This window comes from Gopherus flavomarginatus, chromosome 20, assembly GCF_025201925.1.
Source record: "Gopherus flavomarginatus isolate rGopFla2 chromosome 20, rGopFla2.mat.asm, whole genome shotgun sequence".
In the NCBI taxonomy this organism is placed as follows: Eukaryota; Metazoa; Chordata; order Testudines; family Testudinidae; genus Gopherus; species Gopherus flavomarginatus.
In genome coordinates, this window is record NC_066636.1 from 1639184 (window position 1) to 1654075 (window position 14892).

At 48.9% G+C, this 14892-nt stretch overlaps 1 protein-coding gene across 1 annotated transcript in view; it reads left to right on the forward strand.

Annotated features, from left to right (window-relative positions):
* Positions 1-3051: 3051 nt before the first annotated feature.
* LOC127038344 (phospholipase A2 inhibitor PIP-like) overlaps positions 3052-14892 on the forward strand; it is a 28183-nt gene continuing 16342 nt past the window's right edge. The window contains exons 1-3 of the mRNA XM_050930928.1: positions 3052-3165; positions 5118-5229; positions 6450-6619. Of these exons, the coding sequence (XP_050786885.1) occupies positions 3111-3165; positions 5118-5229; positions 6450-6619 (337 nt within the window). The 5' untranslated portion in view covers positions 3052-3110. The remainder of the gene's footprint in view (positions 3166-5117; positions 5230-6449; positions 6620-14892) is intronic.

The following is a 14892-nucleotide window of genomic DNA, read 5'->3' on the forward strand; positions in this document are numbered from 1 at the left end:
GCCCGCTGCTGTAGCTTTGTTGTGAGATTGCGAAAGGAGATGGAACCGAACTCACCGGGGGGCTGAGATGGGCCTGGTGAATTATCCCATGGAGTTTATTTTCAGGCAGTTGGATGTTGGTCTGGGTGGCCACCGGAGGGTGTTGTGAAGGCCAATACTATCACAGGGTTGAGAAGGGAGCTAGACAGATTCATGCAAGATACGTCCATCAATGGCTATTAGCCAGGATGGGCAGGGATGGTGTCTCTGGCCTCTGTTTGCCAGAAGCTGGGATTGCTTTACAGGGGATGGATCACTGGATGATAACCTGCCTGTTCATTTCCTTTGGGCACCTGGCATTGGCCACCGTTGGCAAACAGGACTCTGGGCTTGATGGACCTTTGGTCTGACCCAGTCTGGCCGTTCTTATGCTCTTATAAGCAAAAGCAACAACTGTTACCATCACAGGGTCTTTATAGACTCGGTGCTCAATTACAGCGAACACACCTTCGCCACACAATTTTCCACCGGCCTCTTTTCCAAAGATAATCCTGGGCAACATGGAGCAGCAGGGCTGGGTGGCAAGAACTGAGGGTTTGTGAGGTGGGCAAACCCGATCACAAGACCCCTGCTCTGTCGGCTGCAGCTATCCCTGTGTGTTTTCCTTACACCGCCATAGCAAGGGTTGATCTTTGACCAGATTTTAAAATGGCGTTCTAGCGACTTAGCGCAAAATGACCAGATGGTGACTGTAGAGGTGTTGGCCGGGGCTCAACCTTCTCCGGGGCGGTGGGGAGCCGCACCAGCTCCCTGCACACTGCTGAGGTTTGGGGAATTAGTCCGGCCATGGGAGTTTTTCCTGGCGGCCCTTGCAGGAACTGGAATAAGGACCATAAGCCCAGGCCCTGGGTTGGGGTGGAGCAACAATGAGTCAGGGGCTCAGGCCCTCAGGCAAGGCTGAGTAATAGTGATAGGCCCAGGCCTTCAAAGGCCTGGGGGAGGGGGAGACAGGCACCCAGGAGTTGGGTGGCAGGGGGGTCACAAGCCCTCCCACTCCAATGTGTCCCAGCCTGGGCCCCTGGCAGTGGCAGAAAAGCCGCTGCTGTGTCAGTGGGGATCCTGGCCGCATCACACCGACATGGGCTCTGGCAGTGCTGCAGCCAGACTGGGGTCGGCTGCCCTGGGCTACTTCCACACTCCCCCTCGGGCCGAACCTGAATCAGGGTGTTGTCCTCTGCGGGGTCCAGCACCATGGGCTCTTCGGGGCAGGGGTCGATCGGCAGGTCCGGCAGCTCTTCCGAGTAGCGCACGCGGGGCAGGACTGGCAGCTCCTCCGGGTAGCGGGCGCGGGGCAGGCCTGGCAGCTCCTCCGGGTAGCGCACGCGGGGCAGGTCCGGCAGCTCTTCCGGGTAGCGCACGTGGGGCAGGACTGGCAGCTCCTCCGGGTAGCGCATGCGGGGCAGGACTGGCAGCTCCTCCGGTTAGCGGGCGTGGGGCAGGACTGGCAGCTCCTCCGGGTAGCGAGCGCGGGGCAGGCCCGGCAGCTTCTCCAGGTAGTGAGTGCGGGGCAGGTCCGACAGCTCCTCCGGGTAGCGAGCGCGGGGCAGGCCCGGCAGCTCCTCCGGGTAGTGAGCACAGGGCAGGTCTGGCAGCTCCTCCGGGTAGCGGGCGCGGGGCAGGTCCGGCAGCTCTTCCGGGTAGCGCACGCGGGGCAGGACTGGCAGCTCCTCCGGGTAGCGCATGCGGGGCAGGACCGGCAGCTCCTCCGGTTAGCGGGCGCGGGGCAGGTCCGGCAGCTCCTCCGGGTAGCGAGCGCGGGGCAGGCCCGGCAGCTTCTCCAGGTAGTGAGTGCGGGGCAGGTCCGACAGCTCCTCCGGGTAGCGAGCGCGGGGCAGGCCCGGCAGCTCCTCCGGGTAGTGAGCACAGGGCAGGTCCGGCAGCTCCTCCGGGTAGCGAGCGCGGGGCAGGCCCGGCAGCTCCTCCGGGTAGTGAGCACAGGGCAGGTCTGGCAGCTCCTCCGGGTAGCGGGCGCGGGGCAGGCCCAGCAGCTCTTCCGGGTAGTGAGCACAGGGCAGGTCCGGCAGCTCCTCCGGGTAGCGAGCGCGGGGCAGGTCCGGCAGCTCCTCTGGGTAGTGAGCGAGGGGGAGGTCCGGCAGCTCCTCCGGGTAGCGGGTGCCAGGCAGGCCCGGCCAGTCCTGGCCTGCACCTTGGGCCGCAGGGTTTCCCCAGTCGTGGCCTAGGGAGCAGGGAAGGGCGAGTTTTTTTGTTCGTTTGTTTATTTGTTTTTACAATGACCAATTCAGAGAAAGTGCACACAGAGATTTTATTTTTTTTGGAGAAGCATAGAAGTGTTTTTTAAAGCAAACCATTACCATCTGTAAAATTCCTTTCTTAAAGCATGAAAAACATTAGACACTCAGCCATTTGGGTCTTTTAGCCAATTTGGCCCTTTAAGAGGCAAAAAAAGAAAAAGGTAGTGGATAGTGGTGTTTTCTGATCACACTGGTGTTGGTGGTCAAGGCCTGCAGGCATTTCCGAAAGATCTCTGCTGACTGTGTTGTCTATGATGGAAGATGGGACATTCAGCTCTGCCAGGGCGTTCATAAACACATCATAAATGATAATAAATCATTAAACTGACAGATAAATGTTTAATGTAAAATGTTGAACGTTTTCTTCGTTCAGCAAATGACAAAAACTTGCTAAGAAAAAACACTAAAAGTTGGCGCATGTTTTGGGAACAAAACAGGCCGTGTTGTAAAATAAAATGCCAGTTGAAAATAACAGCGTGAAGTGGGTACAGACTAACACGGCTGCTACTCTAAAACCTGTCAGTGTGAAGTGTGGTTTTCATGGCTTTCAAGGGCTGTGTGGTTTGGGCCAACTCAAAACAATCCCCCCCCCCGCATCCCACCCCGATCTTTTAGAACTGCAGGTGAACCAAAGATCTGTTATTTGTGCAGCTCTGTTGCCTGGTGCTCCACCCTGCACCGTAACTTGGCTGTAATTCCCTTTCCTTCCTCATTTCGGTCTTCACTCCCTCCTCCTCCCCCCTGGCAGCGCTCTCCATGTCAGCCGTGAGAAGCTCCGTTCAGCTCCGAGCTCAGCCCCGGGAGCCTCCCAGCACCAGGATGGTTTCCTTCATCCTCTGCCTTCTCCCTGCTCTCCTAGCTACGAGTGCACAAGGTGAGTCACTCGCTGCTGTGGCCATGTAAACCCCTCTGGACTTGGAGACTTTACATCCCACAGATCCCCAATTGGGGAACATCCAGCATGTGCAGGGAGGGAGGATTAGCTCTGGGTGGGGTACAGGGCCCTGTCTACACTACGGCTACTGTAGTCACTTAGCCGCAGCGCTGTAGCTGGGCTGGCAGAGCCCCATAGTGGAGACATCGCCTGTCCCAATTGATCGGATTTTCCATCATTCTAGGAACTCCCCTCCCCGAGTGATGGTAGCCGAGCCCAGGGAAGCATTCTCCTGTCGACCTGCATCTACTCCAGGGGTTAGACTGGTCTAGCTGTAGTGCTCAAGGTGTGGATTTTTTACACTCCCTCCACCCTGAGTGCCACAGCCATATCACCCTAACTATATAGTGTAGACCAGGCCTGAGGGACAGCGTTACTAGACACTGCCTTGAATTGTTATTCCCACGAAGGCCCCTCTGCCCTGCTTTGGCAGCACAAAGGGGACTTAATATGGGAATAAATGACACTGCTTGGGGACTGAGTGTAGCCGGGAATCAGGCAGACAATTTCCGGTAGCAGAGTGCTCTCCAACTGAGCAAAGAGACTCCGAATGAGCTCCAATGGCTGGGAGCTGAATTTAAATTAATCCCAGCTGGAATAAACCCTGGCAACAGCTTTTCAAGAAGGGGGTGGGGTGGGGTGGGCGGATTCTCCATCCCTTGGTCTCTGTATATTGAGATTGGATATTCTTCTAAAAGTTCGGCTCTAGCTCAACCATCAGATATGGGCTGCATGGCAGAATGGCTGGGCCAGGTTCTCTGGCTTGGGCGATGCAGGAGCTCAGACTAGATCAGCATCAAAGCCTGAAAATCTAAATCTCTCTAAAAGAAAAGGTGTGAAGCTGCTGCCCTTACACAGCTTGTGTGCAGGGTGCTGTACATAAGGACTAAAGGGCAGAGATCAATCCCCACACGGCTAGGGGGCCGAGACAGCTGGCTTCTGCACCCCAAACCCTTCTGTCAGACCCCTCTGCTGGCTGGCTGGCAGCCCGGAGAACCTGGATGCTTTCACCTCAATGGTATTTCTCTGCTTCTGTGCAACAGGCTAACGTCTGAATCCTGCATCCGACCAGTTCCAATAATCACGCACCACTGGGCAGAACCCTATTGATTTTAGGGAAAGTCAGAGAACTGGAAGAGGGAAATCGGGGACACACAGAGCCATTGGCGTCTGGCCAACCCAGCAACACTTTCAGCCTCCTCTGTGACTGTGTGTAGGTCACAGAGCTGGTTGGTGGTGACAATGACACCTTTCAGCTCAACCCTGCCCAGCCCAGCATCTCCATGGAGCTCAACATGTTACACCTGAGCAGCTGATCTCCCAGACAGAAAGATGGGTGATGTGGGGGGGGGGGGAGGAAAGGGGGAGCACACAATGGCCTGGGCATGGGGGGAGAATGGGGGGTTCTGGTATGGGGGATGGGGATTGGGGGTCACACAGAGCCCCTGGCATGAGGTAGGATGTGTGTGTGGGGAGCTAGCCAGGCATCCCTGCAGTGGAAGGGGATGGGAGGGGCATGCAAGGAGTTTGGGAGGGCCATGGGGGGCTGCCAGAAGCCCCAGGCCGTGCAATGGACTCAGCCTACAGGCTGCGAAGCGAGCGACTCTCCAGTCCTGTGAATACCTGCACAATGGGAGCCACATCTGGGGTGGGTGGCGCTTGTTTTGTGGGCGGAGCTTGGGAAAAGCACCATCCCCTTCACCCGTCCCCAGTCTGACCCCCAGGTACCGCTGGCCCAGGGGCTAAAGTGTGCAATTGCTGAATGTCGCCGAGGAAATCGGGTCCATTAACCCCACGGCTAGTTTGGAGCAGAGAGGGAAGATTGGGGCTAAGGGAGGTGACACTGTTACGCCTCATTAAGAAGAAAACACTGGTTCTCGTTCTTTCTCCAGCATCAACTCTGACATGCAAAACCTGCTCTGGTTCAGCAGACGCCTGCCGTACTGCTCAAGGGACCTGCAGAGTAGACGAGGCTACAGGTGGCTGCTATTCGATGGCAGAAGAAAATACACTGAGTAGGTGACATTGCCGTCAACCCAGGCACATCCTACCCTGCAGTCTGTCACCATCCTCACCTCATTGCTAAGCCCAACCGCAACGCAGTCCATTAACAAACACGGTCACCAGGCACAGGTGCTCAATACTTTATTTGTTCAGGCAACATTACGGTGTTTCCTGCCTCCTGGAGTCAGCTGCAAATCTCCCATTGACTTCAGGGCGGCCAGGATTTCAACTCTTGTGCTTTATTTATTTATTTTTATTCACTGAGTTTCCTTCTCCACAACGGATGTCAAAAAGCAAAGTGAAAATGGCCATTCTGAATCGTGTTAAAAACAGGAAATTGGCATTAAGATCTCTTGTACACTGCTGGCTTGCACCCAATGTCCTTTCTGAGCTGCTAGTCTCCTGCTTAGGGCTGGAGCCCTGCATCACACATTTTCCCCCTTGCTTGGGATGCAAATTCAAGATGGTTTTTGCCCTTTTGACTTAAAAAGATTCCAAACCTTCTCCATGTTCAGCTCCCTGAGCTCTTCAGGCCGGCGGATGTCACTAGTTTCCGTCATTTCTCAACATTTGCCCTTTGAAATCGAAAACCTAAATTACAGATCTGGCTTTGTTCATCCTTCCATTGAATTAAAGAAATTTAAGACTCCTTCCATTTACCCTGTAAGAAGGATGCATGGCACAGCTTTAACATACCCTGTCATCTATCTATCTATCTATCTATGATCACACTTAGGAAATTTTCCCAGCACAGTCACAAATGTGTTTATTAAAACTCTCCCCCACTCAAGATATGGCTTCACTGCAGAGTTATTGTGGGCTGTGACCCGGGGTTTAGCCCTAGTCCCCCCACAATCCCCTATTACCCACACAGGAAACCCTTTAAACTCCACCACTCGACTGAGGCACCCGTCAGTAAACGTTTGTTCCCTGGGTTGGTTCTGGCAGACGTGGATCACGTCACCCCTGAACCGTCTCTGAGTTCAGCTCCATGGATCGAGCTCCTGGGGTCTATCACGCCAAGGCAGGTTTTCTAACCCTTTAATCATCCTCGTGGCTTTTCTCTGCCACTGACCAACCTCCTTCCTGAATGGTGGGGCCCAGAACTGGGCACAGGCTCCCAGCAGCGTCGCCCCAGGGCCAGACGGAGGCAAAATAACCTCCCTGCTCCTCCTTGAGGTTCCCCTCCCAGCCTTTCATTTCTGTTCTTTGTTTTCTTTCTTTACAACGGAAGGGGAAAAGACCACGGGCTTCGCCAGTGCCTGTTTAGATAACTATAATATTGGCATAAAAGGCCCCGTCACTGTCACTCTTGGGAATGGCACGTATCTGCGGATCAACACCACATTGTGCAACACAGACAATAATTGTAACTCGCCTGTACCGGAAGGTAGGTTATGGATCTGTTTTACTGGCCCCATTTAAGGGCTTGTCACCAAAACAATTAGACAGCAATGAGCTGGGATGTTTGTCACTGTGCCTCTGTGGGTCACAACGGAGAATACCAAATTCAGGGCAGGCTGCTGGGGAAAAGGGCAGACACACCCCAAAACTGGTGGTTATTTTTCCATGAGATATACCAAACCAGCAACCAAAGTAAATTTCTGTCTCACCACACTGGCTAATAAGAAGTCAGCAATGCAGCTTCCTTAGGCCCTCCAGTCCTTGTATTACCACCAAAAACACTAGACTTAAAAATGAGTGGTTATTGAAAACCAATTTTATCAAACAAAAGGGTTCTTCTAATACCAAAGGGCCAGCCACATACCCAGGTCACTATATAACTCAGATCTTACACAATAGTCATGCTGGTGCCAATCCTTTAGTATCTAAAATCTAAAGTTGGGCTGTCAAGTTATTAAAAAATTAATTGCAATTAATCACACTTAAACAATAATAGAATGCCATGTATTTAAAAAATTTGGATGTTTTCTACATTTTCAAATATATTTATTTCAATAATAACACAGAATACAAAGTGTATAGTGCTCAGTTTATATTTATTTTTGATTACAAGTATTTGCACTGTAAAAATACCAAAAGAAATATTATTTTTCAATTCACCTAATACAAGTACTGTAGTGCAATCTCTTTATCATGAAAGTTGAACTTACAAATGTAGAATTATGTACAAAAAACACCTGCTTTAAAAAATAAAACAATATAAAACTTTAGAGCCTACAAGTCCACTCACTCCTATTTCTTGTTCAGCCAATCACTCAGACACACAAGTTTGTTTACATTTGCAGGAGTTAATGCTGTCCGCTTCTTATTCACAATGTCACCTGAAAGTGAGAACAGGCGTTCGCATGGCACTGTTGTAGCCAGCGTCGCAAGATATTTACGTGCTAGATGCGCTAAAGATTCATATACCTCTTCATGCTTCAACCACCGTTCCAGAGGACACGCTTCCATGCAGATGACATGTTCTGCTCGATAAGGATCCAAAGCAGAGTGGACCAACACATGTTCATTTTCATTTTCTGAGTCAGATGCCACCAGCAGAAGGTTGATTTTCTTTTTTGGTGGTTCAGGTTCTGTAGTTTCCTCATCAGAGCGTCGCTCTTTTAAGACATCTGAAAGCATGCTCCACACCTCCTCCCTCTCAGATTTTGGAAGACACTTTAGATTCTTAAACCTTGGGTCGAATGCTGTAGCTATCCTTAGAAATCTCATACTGGTACCTTTTTTGCATTTTGTGAAATCTGCACTGAAAGTGTTCTTGAAATGAACAACATGTGCTGGGTCATCATCTGAGACTGCTATAATAGGAAATATATGGCAGAATGCAGGTAAAACAGAACAGGGGACATACAATTCTCTCCCAAGGAGTTCAGTCGCAAATTTAATTAACACATTACTTTAACTAGTGTCATCAGCATGGAAGCATGTCTTCTGGACTGGTGGCCGAAGCATGAAGGAGCATACATATATTTAGCATATCTGGCACGTAAATACCTTGCAATGCCAGCTACAAAATTGCCATGCAAATGCCTGTTCTCACTTTCTGGTGACATTGTAAATAGGAAGAAGGCAGCATTATCTCCCGTAAGCATAAAGAAACTTGTTTGTCTTAGCAATTGGCTGAATAAGAAGTAGGACTGAGTGGACTTGTAGGCTTTGAAGTTTTACATTATTTTGTTTTTGAGTGCAGTTATCTAACAAAAAAATCAATATTTGTAAGTTGTACTTTCACTATAAAAAGATTGCCCTACAGCATGTGTATGAGGTGAATTGAAAAATACTATTTCTTTTGTTTATCATTTTTACAGTGCAAATATTTGTAATTAAAAATAATATACACTTTGATTTCAATTATAACACAGAATACAATATATATTAAAATGTAGAAAAACATCCAAAATATTTAATAAAGTTCACTTGGTATTCTATTGTTTAACCAGGCTGTTAAAACTGCAATGAATCACGATTAATTTTTTAACTTGGGATTAATTTTTTTGAGTTAATCAGATGGGTTCACTGCGATTAATCGACAGCTCTAATCTAAAGGTTTATTTATAACGAGGAAGAAAGAAAGATGAGAGTTAAAATTGGTTAAAGGAATCAATTCCATACAATAATTGCAAAGTTCTTGGATCAGACTTGCAGCAGTGATGGAATAAACTGCTGGCTTAATAAGTCTCTGGCTGCTTCCAAATCATTGGAAAATCCTCAGTCCCTTGGTTAGATGCTCCCATTAGTGTAAATTCATAGTCCAGAGGTTTGAGCAGGAAAGAGGCAAAATGGAGAATGTTTCTAGGGCCTTTTATAGCTTCCGGCAAGAGAAGGCAAACCCATTGTTTTAGTTTGTGGAAAATTACAGGAAACAAGATGGTGTTTGGAGTTACATGGGCAAGTCACATGTCCACGCATGGTTCACTTAGTCACAGTAGAGGCCACCCCCCCATATTTTTTCACAGAAAAGTCCATTAAGTGTTGTGATAAATTGGGGGGAGGGGAAGAGCTCCCGTATGTGGACACTCAGCCAGCCAGTAGCTATAAAATCCTTCTTAGCAGCTGTTGTCTACTTGCTCTACCTGTCAAGGGTTAAAAGGTCTCACTGCTACGCATAGGTAAAAGGAAGGGAGTGGGTGCCTGGCCAAAAGAGCCAATGGGAAGGCTCGAACTTTTTAAAATTGAGAAAAAGCTCCCCCTTGGTCTGTCTGTCTGTTGTTCTCTTGGCTGGGGAGATAGAGCAGCAAGATATGCTGTAAGCTTGGGCCAAGTATAAAAATCATCAGCATCATACCTAGAAACTACTCCTTTGAAACCCCAGATATGTAAGAAGATCAGGAATGTCTAGTTAGAGATGAGCAGATTTAATTCTTCATTTTGGGCTTGTGGATTCCTCTGTGCTAACCCCAGGTGGTTTTGATTTGTTTTTGTTTGCTTGTAACCTTTGAGCTGGACCCCAAGAAAGTCATTTTTGGTGTTCAATCCCTAAGAGCCTGAGTTTTCAGATGTGGTTTCTTTCTTTTTTCAATGAAAAGAAAGTGAATTTAATAACGTGATTAGCTTTCTGTGTCTGAGAAGGTAAAGAGGCTGCAAATGTTAATCAGCTAATACAACAGCTCAGCTTCCCTTTTCTTTCTCAGCTGCCCCAAGGGAGGGGTGGAAAAGCTGAGGGGCCTCAGAAAATATCGTCCCAAGTGAGGTTTTTTCTGGATTGGCAAAAGGCAGTTTTTCACTTGGGTAGTGGCAGCATTACCAGCCCGGAATGGCCAGTATTAATTTCTGGAGTCCTTGCAGACCCCACCTTCTGCACTCGATGTGCCAGGGTGGGGAACCAGCCTTGACAAGTGTAGATAGTGTCTTTCATTGAGAGCTCACTGTTCTTTGATGGGCCATTCAACCTGAACATTCCTTCACAACGTGCTGGCTAAACTCCTTGTTGGTGTTTCCACAGGAACAAACGTTTGAAATACAGGTACATAGTTAAAACAACGAGGAGTCCTTGAGGCAGCTTAGAGACTACAAATGTATTTGGGTATAAGTTTTCGTGGGATATAACCCACTTCATCAGAAGCAAGGAGTGAAAAATACAGTAGGCAGGTATAAATATACAGCACATGGAAAGATGGGAGTTGCCTTACCAAGTGGGGGGTCAGTGTTAATGAGACCAGTTCAATCAGGGTGGATGTGGCCCCATCCTAACAGTTGACAAGAAGGTGTGAACAATGAGGAGTCCTTGTGGCACCTTAGAAGGTGTGAGTATCAACAGAGGGAAAATTACTTTTTGTAGTGACCCAGCCACTCCCAGTCTTTATTCAGGCCTAGTTTGATGGTGTCAAGTTTGCAAATTAATTCCAGCTCTGCAGTTTCACATTAGAGTCTGTTTTTGAAGTTGTTTTCTTGAAGAATGGCCAATTTTAAGTCTGTTATTGAGTGTTCAGGGAGGTTGAAGGGTTCTCCTACTGGCTTTTGAATGTTAGAATTCTTGATGTCTGATTTGTGTCCATTTATTCTTTTGCGTAGAGACTGTCTGGTTTGGCCAATGTACATGGCAGAGGGGCATTGCTGGCATATGATGGCATATATCACAATGGTAGATGTGCAGGTGAATGAGCCCCGGATGGTGGGGCTGATGTGGTTAGGTCTTGTGATGGTGTCCTTTGAATAGATGTGAGGACAGAGTTGGCAACAAGGTTTGTTGCAGGGATTGGCTCCTGGGTTAGTGTTTCTGTGGTGTGGTGTGTAGTTGCTGATGAGTATTTGCTTCAGGTTGTGGGGCTGTCTGTAAGTGAAGACTGGCCTGTCTCCCAAGGCTGTGAGAGTGAGGGATCATCCTCCAGTATAGGTTGTAGATCTGAGACGATGTGCTGGAGAGGTTTTAGTCAGGAGCGGCGCCAGGGTTTTTGGCGCCCTAGGCGGGGATCCCTCCATGCTCCTGGTCTTCGGGGCACTTCAGCGATGGGTCCCGGAGCGAGTGAAGGACCCGCCGCAGAATTGCCGCCGAAGACACAGAGCGCGGAAGGACCCCCCGCCACCGAATTGCCGCCGAGGGCAGCAAAATGCCGTCCTCCCAAATCCTGGTGCTGTAGGTGACTGCCTAGGTCGCTGAAATGGAAGTGCCAGCCCTGGTTTTAGTTGGGACACAGGCCAGTCCTCGCAGTATTTTAAAGAAGCCTTATTGAGGTTGCAGGAGCAAACCATCCTGAAGTGTAGAAAGAATAGCAAATATGGCAGACAACCAGCTTGGCTTAACAGTGAAATCTTTGGTGAGCTTAAACACAAAAAGGAAGCTTACAAGGAGTGGAAACTTAGATGACTAGGGAGGAATATAAAAATATTGCTTGAGCATGCAGGGGTGTAACCACAAAGGCCAAAGCACAATGGGAGTTGCAGCTAGCAAGGGATATGAAGGGTAACAAGGAGGATTTCTACAGGTATGTTAGCAACAAGAAGAAGGTCAGGGAAAGTGTGGGGCCCTTACTGAATGGGAGAGGCAACCTAGTGACAGAGGATGTGGAAAAAGCTAATGCACTCAATGCTTTTTTTTGCCTTGGTCTTCACAGACAAGGTCAGCTCCCAGACTGCTGCACTGGGCAGCACAGTATTGGGAGGAGGTGAGCAGCCCGCAGTGGTGAAAGAACAAGTTAAGGGCTGTTTAGAAAAGCTGGACGTGCACAAGTCCATGGGGCCGGATGCGCTGCATCCGAGGGTGCTGAGGGAGTTGGCTGATGTGATTACAGAGTCATTGGCCATTATCTCTGAAAACTTGTGGTGATCATGGGAGGCCCCGGATGATTGGAAAAAGGCAAGTCTAGTGTCCATCTTTAAAAAAGGGAAGAAGGAGAATGCGGGGAACTACAGACCGGTCAGTCTCACTTCAGTCCCCGGCAAATTCATGGAGCAGGTCCCCAAGGAATCCATTTTGAAGCACTTGGAGGAGAGGAAGGTAATCAGGAACAGTCAGCATGGATTCACCAAGGGCAAGTCATGTCTGACTAACCTGATTGCCTTCTTTCATGAGATAACTGGCTCTGTGGATATGGGGAAAGTGGTGGATGTGATATATCTTGACTGTAGCAAAGCTTTTGATATGGTCTCCCACAGTATTCTTGCCAGCAAGTTAAAGAAGTATGGGCTGGATGAATGGACTATAAGGTGAATAGAAAGCTGGCTAGATCATTGGGCTCAGTGGGTAATGATCAACGGCTCAATGTTTAGCTGGCAGACAGTATCAAGCAGAGTGCCCAAAGGGTTGGTCCTGGCGCTGGTTTTGTTTAACATCTTCTTTAGTGATCTGGAGGATGGCGTAGGCTGCACCCTCAGCAAGTTCGCGGATGACACTAAGCTGGGGGGAGAAGTAGGTATGCTGGAGGGTAGGGATAGGGTCCAGAGTGACCTAGACAAATTAGAGGATTGAGCCAAGAGAAACCTGATGAGGTTCAACAAGGACAAGTGCAGAGTCCTGCACTTTGGATGGATGAATCCCATGCACTGCTACAGACTAGGGACCGAATGGCTAGGAAGCAGTTCTACAGGAAAGGACCTAGGGGTTACAGTGAACAAGAAACTGGATATGAGTCAGCAGTGTGCCCTTGTTGCCAAGAAGGCTAATGGCATTTTGGGCTGTATAAGTAGGGGTATTGCCAGCAGATCGAGGGATGTGATTATTTCCCTCTATTCGGCATTGGTGAGGCCTCATCTGGAGTACTGTGTCCAGTTTTGGGTCCCAAACTACAAGAAGGATGTGGACAAATTGGTGAGAGTCCAGTGGAGGGCAACAAAAATGATCAGGGGGCTGGAGCACATGACTTACGAGGAGAGGCTGAGGAAACTGGGGTTATTTAGTCTGCAGAAGACAAGAGTGAGAGGGGATTTGATAGTAGCCTTCAACTACCTGAAGGGGGTTCCAAAGAGGATGGAGCTCAGCTGTTCTCAGTGATGGAAGATGACAGAACAAGGAGCAATGGTCTCAAGTTGCAGTGGGGGAGGTCTATGTTGGATATTAGGAAAAACTTTTTCACTAGGAGGGTGGTGAAGCACTGGAATGGTTTCCCTAGGGAGGTGGTGGAATTTCCTTCCTTAGAGGTTTTTAAGGCCCTGCTTGACAAAGCCCTGGCTGGGATGATTTAGTTGGGGATTGGTCCTGCTTTGAGCAGGGGATTGGACTAGATACCTCCTGAGGTCCCTTCCAACTCTGATATTCTGTGATTCTAAGATGGCTGGAAACCGGGTTCGGAGCCCCAGGGCTGTTCATTGGTAGCTGGTCTCTACTTGCTTTACCTGTAAAGGGTTCAAAAGTCCCGCAGGTAAAGAAAAGGAAGTGGGCACTTGACCAAAAGAGCCAGTGGGATGGTAGAACTTTTTAAAATGGGCAAAGAAACTTTCTCTTTGTCTGTTGGTCTCTCTTGCCATGGGGACAGGAGCAGCCATGCTATAAGCAGCAATGCTGGGTAAGGTTTGAACCAGGTATAAAACATTATTTTCCATTCCTAGCAGGACTCATTGGGACAGGGAATGTCCAGGTAGAGGCGATCAGGTTATTTCTTTATTTTGGCTTGTGGACTCTGGGATAACCCCAGATGCTTCTGTTTGCTTGTAACCTTTAAGCTGAACCCCAAGAAGGTATTTGGGGTGCTTGGTTTTTGGAATTGCTCTTTTAAAAACTAGCAAAAGCCAAAGTTCCAGACGTATTTTCTTTCTTTTTGTTTTGAATAAAATTTACCATTTTAAAGAACAGGATTGGAGTTTCGGTGTTGTAACAGGTCGGTGCACATGTTGTTTGATTAACTGGTGGCGACCACTAATTTTCTTTGTTTTCTTTCTCAGCTCTTCCCGGGGAGGGGATGTTGAGAGGGCTTGAGGGTGCCCCACAGGGAGGAATTCCCAAGTGCTCCTTCCTGGGTCCAAAGGGGTTTTTGCATTGGGTGCTGGCAGCGTTTACCAAGGCAAGGTGAGAGAAGCTGTGTCCTGGGGAGTTTAATACCAGCCAGGAGTGGCCAGTACTGATGTTTAGAATCCTTTTGGGCCCCACCTTCCGCACTCGAAGTGCCAGAGGGGGATTCAGCCCTGACACAAGTGTTGGGCCATTTATCTGTGCCAAAGTTCAAGCCTTATTCTAACCACTGCAGTCCGCGTCGTACAGGAGACAGGCCCAGGGGTTCCTTGTGCTACTGCTGACTGAAACGAATGTGAAGGCTGGCTCAATGGGTGACAGAATAAAGGCCTGAGGTCCCAGTTGTCCCTCTCCTGGAGATCCTTTGTGCTGCCAGGGCAATGCAACGGGACCAGTGTATAACCAAGAGTCTCCAAAACGAAGGGTGTGTCTGTCCCGGTACCTCACGGCTGGCTGGAATCTCTCTGTGCATTAGCAAATTCATCAAATAAATCCAGACACTAAATAAACTCCTCCCACGTGCTGTTGTTTTAGGGTGCCAGTTGCTGAGCCCGTCCGCATGAGACTAGGGCACTGTCAGGTGCATTAGCCACATGAATGTGTGTGTGTGTGTGTGTGTGTGTGTGTGTGTGTGTGTGTAGACATAATACTTGAATTAAAAATCTGCATCCCAAGCACACCATGGAGGTTGCACACTGAGAAGTTAGGAAATGCCAGAACACATGTTGCCAATATGAGCTTAATTCAATCCCCCAGTGCATTTGCATTGTGCTGCAGCCTTTGATTCCACAGTAACACACCGTGTTTTCTCCACAGCA